This window comes from Vigna angularis, chromosome 8, assembly GCF_016808095.1.
Source record: "Vigna angularis cultivar LongXiaoDou No.4 chromosome 8, ASM1680809v1, whole genome shotgun sequence".
Lineage (NCBI taxonomy): Eukaryota > Viridiplantae > Streptophyta > Magnoliopsida > Fabales > Fabaceae > Vigna > Vigna angularis.
In genome coordinates, this window is record NC_068977.1 from 8956421 (window position 1) to 8979565 (window position 23145).

At 33.9% G+C, this 23145-nt stretch overlaps 1 protein-coding gene across 1 annotated transcript; it reads left to right on the forward strand.

Moving 5' to 3' along the window:
- Window positions 1-20571: 20571 nt before the first annotated feature.
- Window positions 20572-22491, forward strand: LOC108345051 (transcription factor MYB54). Its single transcript, XM_017583609.2, has 3 exons — window positions 20572-21187; window positions 21266-21712; window positions 21932-22491. The coding sequence occupies exons 1-3, from the start codon at window positions 20815-20817 to the stop codon at window positions 22207-22209; spliced, it is 1098 nt and encodes a 365-aa protein (XP_017439098.1). The 5' UTR covers window positions 20572-20814; the 3' UTR covers window positions 22210-22491.
- The last annotated feature ends 654 nt before the right edge of the window (window positions 22492-23145 follow it).

Sequence of the window (23145 nt, forward strand, 5' to 3'; positions counted from 1 at the left end):
AAATTACGTGGTTAGAAAAAAAAAAGTTAAAAAACGTGTTAATGTAGAGATTTCAGATTTTGAAATTGCAAATTTGAAATTTCGAAAGGATTAAAAATTCAGCATTAAAACAAATTCAAACCCTAAAATTTTGAAACTGCAAATTTGAAGTTCTGAAAGCCCCAAAATTTGCTTAAAAAAATCCTAAAATCAAACCTTAAAAACAAATTCAGCATTAAAACAAAAGAAATAACAGAATTATCGAAAGGATATTGATTTTGTGTGGCGTATGAAGAAAAAACAAGCCTATATAGATTACTGCACCATCCCAATGTGGAAGGTATTGTTCCTCAGAGAAGATTGTTGAGAAACAATGAATTTAGTATAGCCAAATTTCCCAAACTGTCTGGTATCCAATAAACCCAGATTGAGACACTTGTCTATTGCTTTTGGGATTAGATTTTTGAAATGGTTGTGACAAGAAAATTTGTTCCAACCATGACAATGTGAATATATCTAAGGATATAGTTCCATTCAGAAGATTGGATGTTAAATTCAAAATGAAAAACCTTGAAAGGTTGGCTAAGCTGCGAGGAATTGATCCAAAAATTTGGTTTTCCTACAGTAGCAGGGTTCTTATGTTGAGTTGGCTCTTTGTTCCTCTTCCCTTTTGTTTTTTTGTTATTTCTTTTCTTTTCCTCTACTAAATTCATATTATAATTTAAATGTTATTTCCATGTAATAAAAATTGTGCACCTCAATACGCTTATTGTCCACTACGTCATTAATGTTTGAGATCGTTATCAATAAAAGAACCCATTTAAGATTTCTTAACAAATATAAAGACAAATCAAATGTTTAAATCTTTCATAATAATTTAGGAACAAAATATATATTTAATTCTAAAATAAAATTAGGTTTAATTACTAATTTGTTTTTTACATTGTAGTGTTTGATTGAGTTTGATCTTTCTTTGATTCGATTTAATTTTTATATTCTTTTACTTAATTAATTTTTTAAAAGACTTAACTTGGTCTTTTGGTTAAATTCATATTAACACTGTTTGTTTGAAAGTGTTTAATATCAAAATCTAAGTCATATCTTATCTTAAAATCTCTATAGTTTTTTTTTTCTTTCTTCTTCCATGTTCCTCCACTTTCTTCCACCTTTCTTAATTTTCCTCTCCACCACTTTTCACATCTGACCACCTTCCAAACATAAGATTAGTCACCCTAAACCCTTAACCAAAAAAGCCCCAAAGAACACTAGTGCACTAAGAGGATATTGCACCGGTTACTTTTGTTTATAGGCACCGGTTCTATAACTGAGGCATATACCGGCGAGGTAAAAAGGGGTAGGTTTTATGCCTCGGTTGTGAACTGAGTTAAAAAGAATAGGATTTATGCCTCGGTTTTTACGTAACCGAGGCAGTAACTTGTTTATTTTTTAATTTTTTCAATCTTTAGGATGTTCTTGATATGTTCTTATGCATAAGCAGACACCCGTCTTCCATTGCCACCATCATCATTTCACCTTTCCACTTTCAAAGCTACCAACACAACAACGCAATTCCGCATTTTCAGTGAAAAAAGAAGGATTCTCCACCAGCCTCTGTTCCTCTGTTCCTGGAGGTCTCAGCTCTACCGCCACTCACCCCACCGCCCCCGGATATTCCTTCTTCTCCCGAAACATAAGTTTGACAAAAAGAAGAAATTGAACAGGGAACAAGCAGAAACTCCATTCAAAAACCCAAAAATTGAAATAAAAAACCTAGATGAATCGGAACCCTAGACGAATCGGAACAGAGAAGGGGAAGGAAGCCTCCCTCCCGCGCCCCGCCGCAAGAAAAGGAACGACCACTACGCCCTTGCGCCTTCGTCGCGCCTCCGTCTTTGGCTTGCGCGAGACCGCTAGTGGTGCTGCCCCAAAGTTGGGTCTCTCCGTGAGAAGATAATCTCGCCCCATTGTGCGCAGATCTACACAGGGAAGAAGGTTCCTTTTTGGATCTAAACAAGAAATAAGGGTCGAACCCTTTTCGGATCTAAACAAAAAAGAGGATGAGGATGAACTTTAAATCAGAAATTAAAAAAGAAAAACTGAAGAACATCGAAGAAGAAATGGACAGCAGCAACGCGAAGAAGAAGAACCGAAGAAGCAATGGACGACAGCGATGACGGACGAAGCGAAGCGGCGACGGACGAAGTGCAGCGGCGACGCTGGTGGAGGCAGCCCTTGGGAGAACAGCGACGACGCTGGTGGAGGCAACCCTTGGGAGAACAGCGGCGATGCGAAGAGAAATAAGAAGCACAGCGCGAGAAGAAATGAGCAAACTCTGGAATTTGAAGCTAATAAACCATACTACCTCGGTCATGAAGAAAAAACTGATGCTTAAAATGAAGACTATATGCTTCGGTTAGGAAAGCATCGAAGCCTAAGACTGTTTGGACACCGAGTCCGTGCTCACCGATGCTTAAAATGAAGGCTTTATGCCTCGGTTCTGTATGAAACCGAGGTAGTATCACCTGCTCAGAAATTTTTCAGCCAAAAAGCCTAACCTCGTATCACCTTTTCAGAAAGTTGTCACTTTTTAGGCATCATTTCGGCTTCGGTTCTGCATGCAACCGAGGTCATATCTGTGTTCTACACCGGTTTCAAATACAACCGAGGCCTATAAGGTTCGATTTATTACGAAACTGCCACCGTCTTGTGATAGGCAGCGGTTACGTTTAAAATGGGGTATATAATACGAGTTTAAAAGGAAAATTTGTACTAATGGAAGTTGAATTTAACAACTTTATTTCAATACTTATAATATGGAAGTGGATGAATGTAGTGGAAGGAGAAGAAAGGTGGACAGAGATAATGAAAGATGAAGGGAGATAGAGGAAGATAGTGAGAAAAGAGACCGAGTGAAAGGAGAAAACATAAACCAGAAAGTTATAAAATCTAATAAATTTTTATATATATGAAATTTCAACATCAATTTAATAAAAAATTACTAGATTTTATCTTTTAAAAAAGATTGAATTGAATAAATAAACAGATAGAAACTGACTAAAAAAACAAATATAGAAGTTAAAATGAATAAAAAAATAAAAATATAAAATGAACTTAGTAATTAAACCATAAAATTGAAAAACGTATCACAATTATTGAGAAAGAAAAAAAAATATTATTTAGACATTATGAAACGTTGCGGATGTAGGTGGCATTATGAAAAACTAAGATTTGACATAGACCAACCGAAATACCAAAATGGTCATTAAACACATCCAACCCTATCAACCGATCCATAATAGGAAGACTATATTTTATAATGTTAAGCCACCACCCTAACCTGCCAACCTTTATCACCATTGTGCTCAGCTTCACTCCGACCTATCTAACTTCCCCACTGAACCTGTCGCTTCTACTTTTAGTCACTGTCGGAGACATTTTGTACGTGTCACGTAAACTGTGCTTGATCACACATTTTCTTTTTGTATTCCACAAAAATCAATTTGCAGTCACAAAAAGAACACAGCACATACTAGAATACAGTTATTGCAGCTGGTTCAGGCCAATTTCTTTTTGCTTCGTCTCCTGTTTCGTTTGGTGTTTACTATAAATAAATTAAAAATATAACTTTAGTTTAAAAAAATAGAAAATAAATAATGGATATTGTTACTACCGAGTAGGATCGACCGATCAGACATGCTTAGTCAATACCGAGTAAGTGGGACTGATTGTCCAGTCAGACCGACCGGTCACGTAAGGATGATGAAAGCCGATTATTCCCGGTCGGACGCCAGGGTAATACTTGCGTCGTCATTGATCATCATTAAGAGGTTAATTAATGAATAATATTCTTTAAAACCATATAAATAAGAATCGATTTGATTTGACTAAATTTCACTAGACTTGCGAAGATAAATTCTGACTTGAGCGTCGAAATGTTTTCTGCAGGTCACCCCACTTTGACATTGAAAAAGAAAGAGTCAGGAGGTAAGGTGGAGGCGAGAAGGACCGATCGGCAAAGGAGGAGAGTTCCCAAGTTTCCCTCGGTCTCTTTCAGCAGAAACAGATAGTGATTACAATTTTTAGTTTTTTTTTTCCCTTTAACATCACATGCATAATCTTACTTTTAGCTATATCTATCTTCTTTTATCATCCAAATCGAACAAGGTATAAGTTTTTTAATGAGTAATTCATCCATTAGCGTATTTCACATATATATATCATTTGTGATGCCTAGGTTAGACATTTTTTTAAGGGCACTATCGAGTTAAGAAAGTTAAGAGAAAAGAAAAGTACAAAAAAAAAAAAAAGTAAGTAGAGTAAGATAAGTAGAGAAATTATGTACTTACATAAATCAATAAGTTTTTCAAAATAAACTTTATATATGTAACATCCTAAAATAGAAAAAAAAAATTTATATGTTTCATTCAAATATATATTAAGTAATACTTATATTATGAATCATGCATAATATATATTCATTATGTAATTATAGTTCTTTTAATAAATTTTCTTAAAGGAGTTACTTTCTACATAGTTCAAACTATAAAGAAAATACTATGATTACATCCTACACAATATATATTCATACATGCACAAAAGTACTCTTCGAACTTTCATCTTTAGTTCACACCTCTCTATTGACTTTTTTTTCTCACATAACACACGTTAGATTTGAAATTACCAACGTGGCATACTATGCCTTAAATTTACACAAATAACACGATTTTTGTTTAGTTTAAAATTCAGTTTTCGAAAAACTGAATTTTGACTTTGTTATGCATTGTTTTTTCACATAAATTTAAGTTAGAATTTGGTTTCTGGAAAACCGAATTATGACTTTTATTTAATTTTTTTTATAAATGGTAGATTAAAATTCGATTTACGGAAAATTGATTTTTGAATTTTATTTTCTAAATATTTTTATGAAAAGTAAATTGGAATTTAGTTTCCAGACAACTGAATTCTTACTTATATTTGGAATTTCTTTTATGAATGTAAGTTTTGAAATTTTTATGAAAAGTATTATGGAATTCGATTTTCAGGAAATTGAATTCTAAGTTTATTTTTGTTAAAAATGTATATTGTAATCGTTTTTTGGTAAATTTGTTTTGAGTGAATTTTATAAAAAGGTAGGTTTGAATTTGGTTATCACGAGAAACCGAATTTTGACTTTTGTTAGTAGTGATCCAAGGTAATTTATTATTTAATTGAAATGAAGAAGGAGAATGATTTTTTTGTAAGACAAATATAAGTTTTATTCAATGAGTTTAGTGATGGGATGATGATCCTCTAATGTTAGGATTGTGAAGACAATGATATATTGTGTGGTCTAGGGTTTGACAGTATGAGAAATTTCGTGGGTGTGGTCGTTCCCTGATATCCATTTCAGTCCTGATTCTGGATGATTTTGGCCGACCCTTTTGCATTTCTTTTTGTGGCTGGATGAGACCAAATTTCTGTGCCTTGGTATGGTGGCCAATATTCTTCATATCGCAACTCCCCAAACATATTATTATACACTTTCATGATGACATCTAACCTATAGTATGGAGTGATGTAAATGTTAAAGTCGTGATGAGCATGTTTGCAAGCTGCTAAGACATGTGAACACGGTAGATGAATCTTTTGAAACTTGCCACAATCACACCATCGTTCATTCAATCTGACAACAAATTTTCCTAAAGGTCGTATTTCTCTTGGGTTTACCATGTCCTCGACTCTGAATCTTATTATATTTCTATCAAATTCAACAACCATGTGGGTGTTTGATTTCGAATCACCATCATGTAGGACCTTCGTGGCATTCATAATAGACATGACTAGCACTTATCATTGCAATTATTTGTTTCCCTCTTTCTATGAAAAAGGCGTTGCATCTTGTGTATGTGGCCAATACTATGGAGGAGATTGGTAAATTTATTGTCTTCTTCAGGACTGAGTTAATTGCTTCGGCTAGATTTGTTGTTAGGTGACCCCATCTTTTGCCTTCATCATATGCAAGTGTGAATCTTGGAATTTGATCAATCCAAGCTACTGCTTCAGGATTGTTTTCCCTAATGATATTATAGTAATAGTTACATCGCGGCTCAGTCATTGCGTATGCTGCAGAAATATTTAAGAAAATAGTAATAATTACGGATAACGAAGAATAATAAAGACAAATTGGTTAAAATTTGTTAAAATGAAGTAATTACCCATGTTGACAAGGTCCTTCTTCAAACTTATATCCCTAAATCTTCGGGTGAAATTTTGTGCAATGTGTCGAATGCAATACACATGCACACATTGTCCTTTTGTCTACCCACTAGTCGGTCTGTTGAATGCTGCATTAATAGAGTTGTCGTGATCCGAAATTAAGCACAAGTTTTGTTGAGGTGTGACATGTCTCCTAAGGTCTTTTAGGAAAAACAACCAAGCGTCTTCTGTTTCACCCTCAACTATAGCGAAAGCAATGGAGAGTATGTTGTTTCTCCCATCTTGTGCCACAACCACCAGAAGAGTCCCCCTATATCTTCCGTACAAGAATGTTTCGTCCACTTGCACCAACGGTTTGCAATATGGGAATCCATCAACACAAGGTTTGAAGGTCCAGGAAAGTCTTTTGAAATATTGTTGGTTTTAGCGAGCCTCTTCACCATCAATAATTGGTTGTGTTTTCAATTTGTACACAAAATCGGGAAGAAAAGTTTGCATGACTTGTAGTAGGCATGGCAATTTGTTGAACAGTTCTTCTCAATTCCAATACACATGCTCAATTGCATGTTGTTTAGTCAACCAAGCCTTTCTGTAGGATGTAGTGTACCCCATAGAGGTCTTGATGGAAGCAATAATTGTTGCAATTGGTGTGGATGGGTCAGATTCAACCATCTCACATATGTGATGGGAGATGATTCGTGATCCCAACCTATTGTGATTTTTGTGTGATGAGTTGTGAGGCACATGTGTGGGCACCATCAATTTTTCTTATTTCCTAGTCTTGATCTCGTGTACGAAGGATGACTTGATAGTTCCATGGACACTATTGATGTACACATTGCACCCTCAACCTTGTTGTGTTAGAATGTGTCATTTTGTATGTACGATGGTTTTGTATATGAAATGTGTTTAGAGCATCAATGAGTTGTTCCTTGGTTTGGAATCTCATTCCCTGAGTCAATGTTCTAGGTTGATGGTCGATAATGTCATGCAAAACTGAATGGTGATCATATGCATGAGGATAATGTTGTAGATGCGAGGGAAATTCTTCATAGGATTGGAAGTGTTGAAGTGGGTTATATGGAATAAATGTAAAAGGTTGTTGTTGTTGTATGGAGGGGATATCTAAGTTTTGTTGTTCATCATGATCGTGTTGGCTTGGGATTTCATCCTCATCTTCACTAAATGGATCTAATGACGATGAAGGTAAGCCTACAATTTCATTTCTTGTAAACTAGGAGGCGATAAGGGTTTTGTGTTTTGATGTGGGAGATATTGGAAAAGTTGTGAGTTGGATGGACTGGTTAATAGTTCAGTGTATGACTGTATGTTATTTTGCTAGTCCCTTAAATATGTGTTGTTAAGGTCAAAAGAGTGATGTGTGGGTTGGGTAGGTGAGGGTGGTTCATCTTGGTTAGATTGTGTTCAAAATTCGGTATGGAAGATGGAATGGTTGTTGTATAGGTGGAACAAATTTTTATGCATGTTAAAATTAGGTTGGCCTCTATGATGTCGATTGCACCTTCCAAGTCATCGTCATCTTGAATCTTGGAGGATCTATACTTCATTGGTTAATTACCCATCAAGATTCATTCAAGACTTTGTGCTGAAGTGGTTGTAATTCAATATGCAACTGAGGTGTATGTGTTAGAGATCAGGTTCTTCATAAACAATTTGTGTATTGTACTTGTGCGAGTTTGCCAAGGGGTTAAGGGCTGTGATTGCACTTGGTTGTTGAAAGAGATTGAGGTTGTTCATCTCTTGTGTTGCTATATTGAAATTGAGTGGTGAGAGGAGTGCATTGAGATAGTTGTCTCTATATTTCTGTATACTCAATCAATTATAGTGGATTCCCTTCAATTAAGGTTGTTGAAGGAGGACTGGATGTAGGCTTGTGATAGTCGAACTAGTATAGATTGTTTGTGTTGATCTTTCTCTACTATTTTTCTTCTTGTTGATTCATTACTATTTGTTTACTGATTTCAAGAAAGCCAAGAACTCATAAAGATTTCGAAAAGATAATTAAAAAGGGGTTAATCCAATTCACCCCCCCCCCCCCCCCCCCCCCTCCTTTTGGCTTGAGATATAAGACCTTTATTTTCTTACATCTTTTATAGACATTGGGCATGAGATGCTTTAAGCATGCAGTTCATCTAGATCTATCTTATACAAGTTGTCTTGTCTACTATTAGTAAATACCAGTAGACCTTGGTTGTTTAAGACTTAACATTGACCTTATTCGAAGATAACATTGTATCCGCTGTTACACAATTGGCTTATGCCTAACAAATTATGTTTCAAGTTGTCTACTAATAAAACATGTTCAAAAAAAGGGAAAGTGTTTATACCTATCGTTCCAATGTCTATTATTTTGCCTTGTTGATTTCCTCTAAATGTTATTGATCTACCTTTTTGTTCTTGAGGTCTTGGAACATAGATTTTTGACCTGTCATGTGTCGCGAGCGTCCACTGTCTAGGTACAATGACAAGGGTCTCCTTGTGGTAATCAAGAAGATCTACTAGAGAAAAAAAATTATTTTTAAGTACCCATTTTGCATTGGATCTTGCTTTGTTAGACTTATTCATTTTTCTCTTTTCAGAGATTGGTGCATGGTTATAGATTTTCTCTTTATATCTAACAAAATAATCAATTTTTGATTTGGATGTACTATGAGTGGTGTTGCCATTGAATCCCAAACAATGTTTGTCAGACAAGTGCTTACAACTTTTGTCTATAAGCCCTAAACGTTCATTTCCTTCAAACGTTCTATTTAACACCTTATGTAGGGTGTCATTTTTGTGTTTGAGGATTTTGACATGTTTAGCATCTCCAATAATGATTGTATTTTCCACTAACTTTTCATTTTTCGAAATAAGTTTTTTATTTTCATTTTTCAAACTATTTAACTTCCCTTCCTAGTTGCTAACTTCTTATTGTAAATCCTTAACATCATCGTCGGACGATGTTAGTTTATTTTTCAAAATGTCATTTTCTTTTGAAAGCTTTTTTATTTTGTTTTCTTGCTAGTTGAAAATCGTCAAACGATCGAAAAGAGTTTGACAAAAACTCATGGTAACCTTCAATAACAAAATGTAGGTTAGTGAAATCTACCTCATCATTAGAGTCGTCTAAAGAGAATTCGGCGTTATCTACCATGAGATAGAGATTGGATTAAATAACAGTGTATAGGTTAGTGAAATCCACCTCATCGTAAGAGTCGTCTGACAAGAATTCAACGCTATCTACCATAAGGTAGAGATTGGCTTCCTCTTCTTCCTTATCAGACTTTGCGAAGTCTAGATCCTCCCAAGTACTCATGAACACCTTTTTCTTGCCTTGTTAGGAAAGGCATATTTTCTCTTTGTCATTTCTAGGTCAAGACACTCAAACTTGAAGTGGCCTAGCTTCATGCACTCATAGCAGACGAGAGGACTTTCCTTTCGCTGGTCATTTTTGGAGGTTGACCCAGAGCGTCTGCCTCTGAACTATGTGCCCTTCTTTCTTCTCCACAACGAATGAATCTTTCTCGATATGAATGATAGTTCCTATTTTTCCTCTTCTTCTTCTTCTTCTCCCATGGAGTCTTCTTCACCATTTGCCTCTTTTAAAGGTTCTTCTACCTTGAGGGCTTTTGTGGGAGTTCTTCTAGCAAGCTTATGAGATTTTAGCGTTGTGTTCTTTTCTTTTCTTATAATTTCATCTTGTTGAAGCTACTGCTCATGAACTTTTAGTATTCCAACAAGTACTTTTAAGCTTATCCCATCAAGATTCTTTGAGATCCTTTGAGTAGTGACTTGTGGCCTCATTGTGTAGGGAGACTACGAAGAATTTTGTCAATATTATCAAAATTATCATAGGTTCATTTAAGATCATTTGAAACTGGCTGAACATAGTTAGGATGTTCTCGTTGTCCATCATGAAGAATAACTTGTACTCCTGAGTTAGCAAGCTCAAGTTGTTTCTTTTCACTTCACTTGAGCCTTAATATGTGATAACTAAGGTATCCCACATCTCTTTATTTCCCTTAAAATCATGGACTTTTGTTAAAGACAAAATAGTCTATATGAACAAACAATCTAATGTTTTAAAGTGTAATCAAATAACATTAAAACAAGTTAAAAGATCAGAAAGCAACCTAGATCTCTCACAAAGCTGTTGAAAAGAAGCTCTCTCGTGTTGTTTAATGAAAAAAATATTAATAAAGCCTATAAATAAAAGATCTCTCACAGAAAATCAAGAGGATAGCCAAAGTGCGTAAAGCTTACAACGCCATATGCATCCTAAAGAGAAGAAGAGAGAAAAGAGCTCAAAGAAAAGATTATATATGAGCTGAAGAAAAGAGAAGAAAAGAGAAAAGAGAAAAGAGAAAAGAGAAAGAGATGCTTTGAAGCTTAAGCGTCAAATCTCTTTCTTTTATAAGATCTTAGAGACAAACACATGTGAGTGTTTAGACTGTATTGTATTGTATTCACACCCTCTCATAGAGAGATTTAGTCTAAACTACTTGTATGCAATTTTTTATTGCAATTCTGAAGAGAATTAAAATCCTTACAATTGAACTCTTCGAGTTGAGGAATCTAGGCGCGATGGTCTAGTACTAGGAGTGGTTCGATTACTCAAGGAAATCTCGGCAAGGTGTTGAGTACGGAGAGTGGTGTGAATACTCAAGGAAATCTTGGCAAGGTGCTGAGTACTAGGAGTGGTGCGAATACTCAAAGGAAATCTCGACGAGGTAGCTGAGTACCAAGAGTAGTGTTAATCCTCATTTGTAATATGTGAAGATTATACTGGAACCCTTTGCGGATGAAACTGAACGTAGCTTAGTTGAAGCAAACTAGTATAAAATCTCTTGTGTTATTCTCTCTTATCTTTGTTAAATGATCCTCTTAGAAAACCTGCAATCGAGCTATCCTTTATTTTTAAAGGAAGTTCTTAGAAACACTACAATAGAAATTATTTTGAATAATACACTGATTTGTACAAAGTTTATATTTCAAGTTAAGCATCTAAGCCTTTAAAAGAATCTTTTACTTGCTTGACAACGTGCTATATCAGAAGGGTTGCGAAAAACATTTTCCAAAAACACTGTTCAACCCCTCTCCCCCTTTCTAGTGTTTTTCAGGTACTTCACATGTACTCTTCCTTAGATAAAGTGCACATTAGTGAATTACGGGCTTTGGAGTTAAGAAGGTACTTGTCTTTTTGTTCGTTAGACCATGAGTTTTTTGCAAGGGCTTTCCCTCATCATTAATGGGTATATAGTTGTCATTCTCAACCACATCCAACATATCAATATGATAGGATTCAAAGAATGTGATCATTCTTTGTTTTCAATAGTCAAACTTTTCCCCCTTGAATAGAGGAGGTCGGTTGACAACATATTTTTCATTTTCCATGACCGTTAGGATCTCTCCTCAAGTTATGTTAAAAATTCACCCTTGAGGTAAGATTTAATGCCAACTGAAACTAAAGGAAATCACTAGAGGGGGTGAATATTATTTTTAAAACATTTTCGTAAAACAACATTTAAATATTTGTAAGAGATATATGATTCAAATAAGATGTTTAAATGTTGGTTTTTATAAAGGGCATATATGGAAAACGTTTTAAATAGAAAAGCAATAAAGCATAGATTATATACTAGTTCACTCAACCTGAGCTACGTTCAGTTCTCTTTTAAGAGCTCTTAAGGGATTTCACTAATCTTTAAGAAGATTACACAATTTTTACCATCTGCACAAATATTAAGAACAAGGTATACAAGTCTCAAAGCACTTTATTGTACATGCATTTAATATTTTGAATGTTGATAAACGTTAAGTTGTATTCCATGTTCATAACATTTTCTCACTTGTTAACTCATTAATAAATGCATTGTTTAGCAAAGCATTCAACATATAATTATCTGATGGTCTAAAACATTATATGCTTTTTCAAAAGCTATTTGAGATTCATAGCGTTTAGCAGGTTTTTCCTTAGACAATACATTTCGTAAGACGTTTGCTTGAAAAAAACTATTTGAAATATCTTTTAAGCTTCAGAGTGTTTATCAACAATGAAATAGATTTTTTTGTTCGGAAGACAATGTTTGTAATTGTTCTTTTAGATGATGTGTTTGAAAACGTTGTTTTATAATTCTTTGCTTATTAGATGATTCTTTATGAAAGACACTTTTATTTCTTTAAACGTTGTTTATAAATCTTTGTCTATTAGATAATATGGTATAGAAAATGTTATTGTAAGCTTGTTTTCGTAAGCTTGTTTTCGTCTAGAAATAATGTTTCAAAATATATTTCTCTTGGCACTTTTCTTTTAAAACTACATTTCTTTCAAAGCGATATTTTGTTTAATAATGTTTGTTAAACTTCAAAACTTGAGTTGCTAGACGGTCTACAGTCTAGACGATCTTGTTTTAACAGAAGGTACATGTGTTTTTGTTCGTCTATCCATCTGCTTCTGGGCACTCATCGCCCTTCTCGAAAAGGGGTACAAAGTTTCCATTTTCCAATACATTCCACATGTCTATATGGTGAGACTCAAAGAAAGCAATCATTTGTTGCTTCAAGTAGTTAAACTTTTCCCCCTTGAACAAGGCAGGGAAATTTACTACGTTACCTTTACTCTCCATTAGGATCGTTTTCTCAAGTTCGGCAAAAAACTAACCCGTACGGTTAGCTCTGATACCAACTAAAATCACAGGGAACCACTAGAAAGGGCGAGGGGGAGGGGCGGGGGGGGGGGGGGGGGGGGGGGGGGGTTGAATAATTTTTAAATTCATTTAATAAATTAACACTTAATTATTATCGCAAGGGTTAGATGATCAATAATATCTATTAGACGTTTGTATATTTGAGCACGCGTTTAGGATAACGTTTTAAGAAAACAAAGCAATAACAAAAATATTTTAAATTGGTTCACTTAACCCTAAGGTACGTCTAGTCTCCCTCAAGAACTCTTAAGAGGTTCCACTAATCTTATCTAAGATTACAACTGAGTAAAAATCAGTCCTACTATACACCAAGTATTCTCACCACTCTTGGTCCCCTGGTCAATCCTAACTAGTCCAAGTATAACCACTACTGCTATCCAAGTATTCTAACCACTTCTAGTATCAACCCTAGATAACTATCTAGTGAGTTTAACTCTCCAGAGCTACTCAATTCAAGTGTTTTAATTCTCTTCAGAATTCCAAACACAATCAGTTTTGGTTTACAAGTACATATTCTGATGACTCTTAGTGAGAGGATAAATACAATACAAAAAAATCTGAGAATTTGTGGAGTTCTTTCTTTTGTTCTATGAACAGCTTAGACAATGCAAACTTGTATTCTCTTGTACGAGTACTTCTTTTATAGCTTTCTTAGAGAGATGGTCGTTATTCAAAGATAGTTTACTTTGTTAAAAGTAGTTGGATTTTCGTACGAAGATATGTACTTTTTTGCATTTTGGGATGAAAAGCATTTTTTCACAATTAGAGCTTATATAGGTAAGGTAGGAAAAAAAACTTTAGGAAACATTCCAGAAATATCTTCTTCTTTCACAACGTCTTTCTGATCCTCATGTAGTGCTTTTGAGTATATTTTAGTGTTGTCAATATCTGCATAGATAAAGAGGGAAAAAGCATAGTACACAAGGTATAATATGTACATGCATTTAATGATCTGTACGTTGATATTGTGTTGAAGCATATTTCGTATAGTACAAGTATAAGCTTTTTCAAGTAGTGACAATTGATAAGATATAATGTTTATGACTTCTTTCACTAGACGCACTTTTGACAAATGTTGTTTATTCTTTTATAGTTGTCACATCATGATTTATTTTATAAGCGTTTAGCAAGAATATTTTGATGTGCACATTGTCCAAACACTGTACATCTCTAAATGATATTTTGTTAAATATTGTTTGTTAAAATTTAAAACTTGGATGTGCTAGACAACCTATTCTTTTTAGACAATTTTGTCTTAATAATATGATCCTCCATAATACTTATACACAATCATTACAATCTCACCAATAATGGTAAATCTAAAATTAAATACAATAAACATAAATATTTTTAAATAGATCTCAATTAAAATATAATTTCAAAAATTGCATTCTTATTTAATAAATTTAATTAATTTAAAAAAAACCAAAATTTTTAAGTAAAATTTTATATTAAAGTTTACTTGTTAAATTTCTTATGTGATTATATCTTTCACACAATCTCCATAGTTTGAGAGATCTTTCAACTAATACTTTTCAAAATCAAAGTAACAAACGACCCCTGTCTTCTTAAAAAGAAATTATAAACTCCTTTTTAATAATAAAAATTTAATACTTAAATGTTTCACTTTAGAGAGGAACACTAATATATATATATATATATATATATATATATATATATATATATATATATTTTAATAGTGACAAAATGTTTGTCTAACCTTCCATAAAAAAGACTTTTGATACAAAAACTTGTTTTAAGTTATCACTCAAATGAATCTTTGACTCTGATACCATTTATAGGTCTTTTGAGAAAATATTAATCGAAAAAAGTCAACACTAATAAAACATGAATCAAAACCTACGTAAGGTTTGACATTACTTTTAACCTAAAATCTTATTAAAATAAGTTTATTGATCTTCTTCTTTATTTATTACTCAATTTTCTCGTTTTTATTTATTATGGAACTTTAATTCATAATTTCAAACTATTTTTCTTTATTTATATAACTAGGTAGTACTCATAATAACCAAACATGATTTAGTATAAAGAATATTTATAGTATTTATTTCAAATAAAGATAAAATGAATAATTAAGAACAATTTTGTGTACTTATTTAAGTAAAGGGTTAAATATGTTTTTAGTCCCTGAACTATCAAGCATTTTTATTTTTCGTCCCTATTTCAAACTTTGTACGATTTGATCCCTGTCCTTAAGGAAACCATTATTTTTGGTCCTCCAAAACAAACGGCGTTAAAATTCGGGTGATGTGGCTAACGTATAGCCACGTGGGATGACATGTATCCTTTCAAACGTTTGCCACATGTGTTTACATTTTAAATTGAAATTGATTAGTGATTAAATGAGATGACGGAGATAAGGGCTTATATACTTACTAAGGGATGAGATCTTCTTAAGCGAATGAAAATTGGGGTTGATAACTTTGTTTTATCTTGAACCTAAGTCGCGATTAGGGTTGTGGTTCCATCAATTTGGTTTGACGATTGTTGTTGCTCTAGTGTTCGTTTGCATTGTGTGTGTAAGGAAGGTGATTCGAAGAAGGTAATTTTGTTCTTTTTGTTTACGTTTACTGTCACTCCATTGCTTGTTGTGCATTGTGTGAGTAAAATTTGCATTTTACAATGTAGGATTAGCAATGGTTTTTGATTTTTCTCTGCATCACATGGGGAAGTTCGTGAAGAATACGGGAATAGAATATGTGGGAGGAGAAATACATGTTATAAAAGGAATTGATCCGGACATGTGGTCTTACTTTGAAGCAGTGGGATATGTTAAAGAATTCAAGTATGATGCAGAGTTCAAGCTATGGTGGAAGGGGGCAAAACATTCAAGATTAAGGTCAATCAACCCCAACCCACTTTGCCACCACGGTTTGGGGCATTTTACATGTGTTTAGAGGGCTGTAAAGAGGGGTTCTTAGGTAGTTGCAGGCCATTCATTGGGGTAGATGGTTGTCATTTGAAGACAACATATGGAGGTCAGTTGTTAGTGGCAGTGGCAAGAGACCCTAATGACCAATATTTCCCACTAGCTTTTGCTGTGGTTGAAAATGAATGCAAAGAGACATGGAGGTGGTTTTTGAGCCTGCTGCTGGGTGATATTGGAGGCATAGATTGTCAACGGTGGATCTTTATTTCGGATCAGCAAAAGGTAAGTTACTTTATACATCAATATGTTTTTTCATTCCCTCTTTTATTAAAATTGTTAAGTAACTTTATTAAAGGTTGTTGGCATTTGTTGACAAGGATTAATGGCAGTATTTGATGAGATTTTGAATGGGGTGGAGCACAGGCTGTGTTTAAGGCATTTGTACAACAACTATAAGAAGAAATTTGGTGGAGGACTACTGATTAGAGACCTTATGATGGGGCCTGCCAAGGCAACATACTTTCAGGACTGGGAAAAAAAAATGGGTGAGTTGAAGACTGTGAATTGTGATGCTTATAATTGGTTAATGAGAATTCCAACTAAATCTTGGTGTAAACATGCATTTAGTGCTTATCCTAGATGTGATGTGTTGATCAATAATTTGACTGAGTCATTTAATAGTACTATTTTGCTGGCAAGAGACAAACCTATAATTACTATGATGGAATGGATTAGGTCATATATTATGAGTAGGTTTGCAACACTTAGAGAAAAAGTGATCAATTATCCTGGTGATGTTATGCCTAAACCGAGAAAAAGACTTGATAGGGAAGTTGAAAAGAGTGGGAATTGGCTTCCAGTTTGGGCAGGGGGTGCTAAATTTGAAGTCACTCATGGCTTTACAATGGACAAGTTTGTAGTTGATATAAGTAATCATAGTTGTAGTTGTTACTTTTGGGATTTGGTTGGAATACCTTGTAGACATGCTGTTGCTGCCATACATTATAAATTAGAAAACCCAGAAGATTATGTTCATCCATATTACAAGAAACATGCTTATAACACTTGTTATGCACCTCAAATAATTCCAATCAATGGACAACAACTTTGGCCTACATCCGACACTGCCCCACTACTGCCACCCACTTATAAAACACCTCCTGGGAGGCCTAAAAAGTTAAGAAGAAGAGAAGCTGATGAATATGTCAGCCATTCAAAGTTGTCCAAGAAAAATATTGGTATGAAGTGTAGCAGTTGTAATGCATATGGACACAATGTAAGAAGTTGTAAAAGGGGGCAGAAAAGCAAGGTACTTCCTCCTGAACATGTTATTTACAAATTCATTTATTTAAAACATACATCAAATCTAACTACCTTAAGCCTTTGACAGGACACAAGAGGCACATCTGCAATGGGAGAATCTATATCAACTGGAAGGAGACAATCTGCAAGAAGAAGTGCATCAGGTGGAAGGGGAGGATCTTTATCAACTGGAAGGGGAGGATCTGCATCAGGTGGAAGGGGAGGATCTTTATCAACTAGAAGGGGAGGATCTGCATCAACTGGAAGAGGAGGATCTGCAAGAAGAACTGCAGCGGCTGCTGAACCATCTGCATCAACCTCAGAAGGTCAAAGAACATCACAACTTAGAGGGGCTGCACATATGCGTCAAGGGGGAAGAAGAACATCCTCAAGATTGGCTGCACAATTTCTAGGGTCTCAAGCAAGTTCCAATTGACATCCACAGACTTTTTTTAATGCTATAATGTACTGATTGGCCCTCACTTAGGGAGACCATTTGTAGTGGGCACAATATTTTTTGGACAACTTGTTTGTCATATAGTGTACCACATCCAATGTTAATTAAAGTAGTAGGGGACCACTTCTTCTATTAATTAAACTGCTTGGGGACCACTTCTTCTGTTAATTAAACTGCTCGGGGACCACTTCTGTAATTTCTTGTGTTATTTTTGTTCAATGCAATGCTATGTACTTCGATGACAATTTACTCTTCATTGTCCACTGTCCATTTCAGTCATTGTGCTTTAAATTACTTGTTGGATTAGTTATTTTCAAAGCAGTAGGGGGTTGGCATATTACAATAGACAAAGTTGCTATTTTTGATGTATGTTTTCAGGTTCAATAATCTTGCAAGATTGATGTTATAAGTCAAAAACCTTATCAGGTTCAACACTGGTGGTTTCTGCTGTCACATTGTGCTTTTTGATGTTATAAGTATTTTTGTCACATTTTTATATAAACCATCCACATCCAATGATACTTGGTCATTCTTTATAATGCTTTTACTGGTTCAAGACTTCATTCTCATGTCCAAATTACGCATACCAGTATAATGCTTTTACTGGTAGAGATTTTGGGTGTAACTGATTTTTATAAACTATGCTGTCAAACTCTTTGATTTAAAATAACAACTATAATCACATAACAGAAATGAACATAACACAACGTAATCACATATGCTGTCCACATTTTATTCAATTTAAAACTTCAAAGTACATCCAGAACACAACATTACCAATCTAATTACAATTTATCTTCAGCACAAACATAATACAAAACATCACTGTTAATGCCCATAATGACAATACAAACAAGACCAACATCATTTTGAACTTTTTTCTCTCTTGCTCTAATTTCCTCTTCAACTTGTCCTTCTTCTTCCTTAGATCCAACACAACATTTTCAATACAGACTTCAACTTCTTCACTCCTCCTTTGTAAGCTTCCTTCAATTTTAGAGTCTCCTTCATCAACCCATTCAAAGTAGTTACAACTTGAAGTACTCTGCAAAAGAAATTACAAATCACGAATACAAACTTCATCACAATAAGTAAAACATTTTCTCACTTACTGCCCAATTTCTACATCTATAAAATAGCCTCCCTTTGTTCTTCAATGTAGTTGCCTTCAACAGTAACAATCTTTCCCCACAACCACAATTTCTTGAAGCTAAGTGAGAGGAGGATCCACATGTTTCGGACATTCCAGAACCAATACTCCTTTGTGTGCAACCATTTCCTCCTCTGGCAGCTTCCATTTCCCTGATACAGTAATTTCCAAACTAAATCAAGTTCGACTACTCCCAACAAAACCCTATATCCCAAATCCATCCATTCACACGAAACGAAAGAGGAAAATGAACTTACGTGACCAACTACACCAATGTTGAAGAAGATGGAATCCACCCTTTTGCGGTTCACCTTCAACCTTCTTTCCAGCTGAAATTATGTGCTTGTCTTTGCTCGTCTTTCATTCGCTTAAGAAGATCTCATCCCTTAGTAAGTATATAAGCCCTTATCTCCGTCATCTCATTTATTCACTAATCAATTTCAATTTAAAATGTAAACACATGTGGCAAACGTTTGAAAGGATACATGTCATCCCACGTGGCTATACGTTAGCCACATCACCCGAATTTTAACGCCGTTTGTTTTGGAGGACCAAAAATAATGGTTTCCTTAAGGACAGGGATCAAATCGTACAAAGTTTGAAATAGGGACGAAAAATAAAAATGCTTGATAGTTCAGGGACTAAAAACATATTTAACCCTTAAGTAAATAACGACTATCAAAATATTTGTGTAATTTTTAATTATAATAGAAGCTTTTAAATTTTTCTTAAAAAAGAACTAGATATATTTCAAATTGAAATCTATTTATATATATATATATATATATATATATATATATAATAGTTTAATAAAATTATCTTTTTATAACAGGTAACATATTTATATGAAATTCGTAAAATCCTACAAGATGAAGCCATGATATTATTTTTAGGAATTTAATGATGGAATAAGTTATATTAAATAATTTTTAAATAGTGAATAGTTTATGAATATCATTAGAAAACCTTATTAACTTATTCCAGAGAGCTGATTAATACAAAACTTCACGATTTAAAATAGGTAAAAAATACAAATTAATGTTATATCCAATTAGGTATTTTTTTTCTAGTTTTATTTTAATGACTTACAAATGACACTATGAAATTAAAGGTGTTAAATGCATTAAAATTAAATAAATCCACTATGTATTAAATAATTAATAAATTATTCTTCTCATTCTTAGAAAACATTAAAACATCAAGCGACAAAAATAATAGGTTCTTAGTTAATAACAACGAGATATATTAGTTAATAAATACGAGAAAGTACACACACGAGAAGGTGTTTTTGTTATTATTATTTTACATATATCAAAATAAATTTAATCTCCGTAAAATTTAAAATTTTGTATTTAAAAAAAATCATCTATTTTAATTTGAAAATGAAAATTTTAATTCTGAATCACGTCAGTTAGATTTATAAAAAAATTGAAAATAAAATTTAAATTAACCATAGATCTAAATAATAAGTAAACAGACAAAAGTATTTTGATTAATTAAAAACTAAAAAAGTATAGAATATTTAACTGGGATTGTAAAAGTAAAAAGTGTTTGGCAAATAATCTCGCGTATCTTTTGTTTTTTCCCAGAGCCCGAGAAGAAAAGCTGGAGAAGGAAAAACACGTGCAAAGCTCAGTGAATCTGACAACCCACACGAGCGGTTCTTGTATTGCATGCACACACACTCACTCATGTTTTGTTTAATGTTTTTTTTTTCCTTAAAAAGCGAGAGAGCAACTGAAACAGTGGACCCACTAATCTCATTTTTCCACAGAAGAAAGAAGAAAAAGGCTGAACTTTCATCAATGGAAAAAAAAAGAAGTAAGAAAAAATATAATTTATAATTTGCTTGAACTCTTCTTTAAAACCTTGTCCTTTTATTCTGGTTCCTGTGTCTTCATTCTGAACACCATTTGTCTCTTCTTTCACTCTCTCTTCTGTGACTCATCAATGGCTGGCCCAGGAGAGGGAATTCACAGTGGCCATGAATGAATATCTTTTTTTTTTTTTTTTTTTTTATCTCAGTGAGTTTCTTTTCTCACCCATCTAGCATTTTTGCTTTTCTGCATATTCAGTTTCAAGGAGTAACTCACTACACTTGAGGAATGGTGGTAGTGGATTCAGTGCTGAAATGAATGTTTTCCCTTTAGCTTCTGTTCCTGTTCTTGCTCTCCAGTGTTCAAACACTTTGGGGTTCATGGGTCATGTTGGAGGAACAGAAACTGAATGTTCTGACATGCCCTTTAAGAATTTGAACTCCTCACTGATCCAACACCAGGAGAAAGAAGAAGAATGTTTTGGGATTCAGAATAAGGACTTGTCTTTGAGACCTGGTGAAGAACTTGAAGCTAAGGGTTCTTCATTCACAGAGAAAATTAGACAGACCAAGCTTTGTGCAAGAGGACATTGGAGGCCAGTTGAAGATGCCAAACTTAAAGAGCTTGTTGCACAATTGGGACCTCAAAATTGGAACTCCATAGCAGAACATCTTCCTGGAAGATCAGGTAAATGACAGTTTTCCTTTTTAGTGGACTGCTATGTTTTGTGATAACAGATTTTTTGTGCTGAATGGGTAATTGCAGGAAAAAGTTGCAGATTGAGGTGGTTTAATCAGCTAGATCCTAGAATTAACAGAAAGGCTTTCAGTGAGGAAGAAGAGGAGAGACTCTTGAATGCTCACAAAGTGTATGGTAACAAATGGGCCATGATTTCTAGACTCTTCCCTGGTAGGACTGATAATGCAGTGAAGAACCATTGGCATGTGATCATGGCAAGGAGGCAAAGGGAAAAGTCATGTGTCTTCAGAAGGAGAAAACCCACATTTCAGATCCTTCCACCAAAGGATTTGGATTTGATCTTGCCAGTGAATGGAGGCAGTGAATCAACCATTTCCAGCACCATCATTGATGAATCTGCCTCAACAGAAACTAACCTCTCCTTCACACCCTCTCTAGCCAAACCAACTCCTCTGCCTTTCCTAAACCATTGTCATGTTCAGAATCTGCAAACTTTTGGTGGTTCTCTAATGGGTATGATTTGCTCTTCCATGTAAACATTACAAACCATGGAAGACTTTAACTTTTAAACCACAACAATTTATTTGTATCATAAAATGTTTGTTCTATTAGGTGATATAAATTGTATGACTCTAATTGACAAATATTGAGAGCACTGTATAAGTTTGTCCATGAATTCAATGATTTTCTTGTTCTTGTTTAGTATAACATGTTTGATTTATGTGGGTGCAGGTTTATCTGGAGAAAGCAGAAAAGCACTGAGAGAAGTGAGTTTTGGCATGTATTTTGGTGGTTGGAGGGATTCATTTCAGGTTGGACACATGGAAAGGCTAATGGGTGTGGATCAATCTAATTATTCAGAGTCAAACTCATCAGAAGTTTCGATATCTGAGTCAGTTGCCACCAACAACACTACCAATCTCTCAATTTCTGGGGAAAATGAAAGCATGGGTAATAACAAGGCCAACAAAATGATATTCATTGACTTTCTTGGAGTAGGAGCTGCATAAAGAAAATATTCTGATGGAATGAAGAAAATTCTTCACTCAAAATCAAAGAGCTTGTGATGATGCAGAGAATGCAGAGAAATGAATATGTTGTAGTAGGTTTTTTCTTCATTTTATGTGTACATTTTGTTCAATAAATGGCTAAAATGTGAAATGAGCATAGAAAAAAATAAGAAAAAACAATTTGAGGAAAATTAAGAAATGATAGAGATACTTTTTAGTTATGAGTGTAGGGCTTATGCCTCTTATTATTATGAATATAAAAAGTATAATTATTATGGAACACTTGAATTTGGACTCATTAGTTGACATCAACAAGATTATATTTTTTGTTGAACTTTGTCATTTTGCAATTTCGACAAAGTCTAAGTGGTTTTCAATCAATCAATCAACCAACGGTTTTGAATGATTTGTATGTTTGTGAGCAACATAATATCACTGATTTGGTACTTTTCCTGTGCTATCTGATGTTTGATTATGTTTTAGTTGCACTAACAATCAATGTTAATGTTGCTTCTTTTATGCTTTGGAATTAACCGACGATTAATTAAATTAATTTCACTTCAGTATAATTTATAATGAAAATTATGTAACTTCTAATAACTAAAAGATAAAAACAATAATTTTAATTATCAATAGTTTTATTATAGTTAAAATATACAATAATGTAATATTTTTATATTTCTTAAATTTGTTTGATAAAATGTTTATATGATTGTAAATATCAACAAAACTCAATATCAATGTTCAGCCCAAACATCTAACATAACTACCTAAACCAAACCATATTGTGGGGATATGGATGTGCCCGTAATAATATCTTGAATCTTGATTGAGATATTAACTTTTAGATTCTACTAAAATATTATATGAATATATATATATATATATATATATATATATATATATATATATATATATATATATATATATAAAATT